General features: G+C 38.4%; 1 protein-coding gene across 1 annotated transcript; it reads right to left on the reverse strand.

The window, feature by feature from the left end:
• Positions 1-1,144: 1,144 nt before the first annotated feature.
• On the reverse strand, positions 1,145-1,910 carry LOC110772749 (small ribosomal subunit protein eS25). The gene is made up of 2 exons (XM_021977215.2): positions 1,750-1,910; positions 1,145-1,669 (listed from the first exon to the last, which is right to left on the reverse strand). Exons 1-2 carry the CDS (start codon positions 1,750-1,752, stop codon positions 1,346-1,348), a joined length of 327 nt encoding a protein of 108 aa, XP_021832907.1. The 5' UTR covers positions 1,753-1,910; the 3' UTR covers positions 1,145-1,345.
• Between the last annotated feature and the right edge of the window lie 204 nt (positions 1,911-2,114).

Raw genomic sequence — 2,114 nt, forward strand, 5'->3', positions numbered from 1 at the left:
TCATTTCCCAAGGGATGAGAAATGAAAGATTTATTTCCCACGTTTGGTAATATTGAGGAAGTAAACAGGAGATATCACTTTATTTCCTTTCCCATGTTTTGAGTAGGAATGGAAAACAAAGATTGTATAATTTTTCAATTATACTCATATTAAATCAAATAAAAAAATGCATTTAATAATATATTATAATTCTAAATTGTTAATGGGTACAAAATAGTCATAAAAAATATATATTTAATGTTGGCTCACAAGATGAAGTAAAATGCAATCGGGGAAATCCAAGTATCAACCAATCTACTAGAGGCAGGCAATTTCAGAACCTGAAAAATGGATAGTGTCTGCTAGAGGCAGCCAACCTAAAACCGTGAAGAAGCCTCTCATCATGTATTTTATTAAAACCCTAAAATCCATATTTATCCCAACCCTAAATCTAAGAAGCCAACAACATCTTACCCAATTGCTGCACCAGAAAACTTCATGCTAGGTTTTAACCTATAAAAACTTCTGAAAACATTTTCCTTCTGCACCTTGCTACGCATAGTCCTTAAAACTACTCAAAATATGAATCTTACTCTACACTCCCACAAAATTTCTGAGCTCTTCTACATCAATCATCACACTATATACCTAACTAGGGTTTGCTTTGCACAATTACACAGTTACAGTTCACCGTCAGCCATATAACAGTTCCAAAGCATCATTCAGGTTTAAAACACCATTTTAGACTCCTAGTGCAAGTACTTGAATCAGTAAAACATCTCTTCTCTTGTTAGCTTCAAACACATAGCACTATATTATCTCTCTGGCGGAAAAAGAATCAGAAAACTAAATCCAAAGCACACGAAATTGGGTAGACAATACGTAGTTTAAAGAATCTAAAAGAACAAGAAAATATATTGATGTCAAGAAAAAAAGAGTTGAGATCTTCAGAGAAAAGAGAGGAGCAACAAGGAGGGAGAAGGGAGAGATGACATCAGTAGGTTGCATATTTTGCCTACTTTTCTGGCAGCATTGTCAAACTGGATGAACTCATAAGTAACACGTAAGGGTAATGCAATCTATATAGATGTATAAGCAAATATTGTTTCAACTTATAAGGTTGGAATGACAAAAAAGTTTACGAAACCACGGAAAAAGCCACAAAGAAGAACAACGGTTTCTCACTATTTGAATAGATTTATAATCTACTAGCAAGCTAATGCGTAATGATCCTGAATAATCAAAGTCTCATTAACCATAAAAAGAAAAACAAAACTGGCATGAAAATATAAAAAAGGACGCTAAATAGTCTACAACGACATAATAATCACCCAAACGACATAATAACCTCAGAAAACAAGAAGACCTAGGTGTTGGTGGCCCTGGTGTAGATCTGCTGGCTGGCATGAGCAGAAACCATCCTAATTGCCCCTCTGGCCATCAAATCCCTTATGGCCTTCCTCGCCAGCGACCCATTGATCCTGAGACGGTCGGAGAGAATGGAGGGTGTGATGAGCTTATATTTCGGTGCCTCAGCAATGAGCTTGTCGTACGTGCCCTGGTCGAAGAGCACCATGTTGTTGACCTTCTCCTTTTGCTTTCCTTTGCTCCACTTCTTCTTCTTCTGCTTGCCTCCTCCAGACTTTGCCGGCTTCGACGACGGTGGCGGTGCCTTGTCCTTCTTCGGTGCCTGAAATTAAAAACTCTAGATTGTCAGAGACATTTTCACAAACAGATGGCGATCAATCTGGAAAGGAATTTGGTCCGTACCATTGGATCGGAACACAGCGACTGAGAAGGAGAGGGTAGAGAGAGAGAGAGAGAGAGAGAGAGAGAGAGGCGGGTTGCGGGCGGGAGGCAGTGCGAGTGAAAGAGGGTGATATGTGAGGGGGAGAGATTTATTGACTTAGGGTTTCCTCGGTGTTACATGGTAACGACGTCGTTTTGGCTACCTATTGTTTTTATTATGGGCTAGTGTGTTCCTTTGATTGATTGACTGGCCCATTTCTGCAAGACCAAGATATTTGGGGCCAGAGCTCCAATAAAATGTAATTTTTTTTTCTTTTGGATAAGACAATAAATAAAAGGGAGCTTCACTAATATACTCAAAATAAAGGCTGAAATTATTAAAAAAA

This window comes from Prunus avium, chromosome 2 (genome assembly GCF_965620075.1).
Source record: "Prunus avium chromosome 2, drPruAviu1.hap1.1, whole genome shotgun sequence".
Classification (NCBI taxonomy): domain Eukaryota; kingdom Viridiplantae; phylum Streptophyta; class Magnoliopsida; order Rosales; family Rosaceae; genus Prunus; species Prunus avium.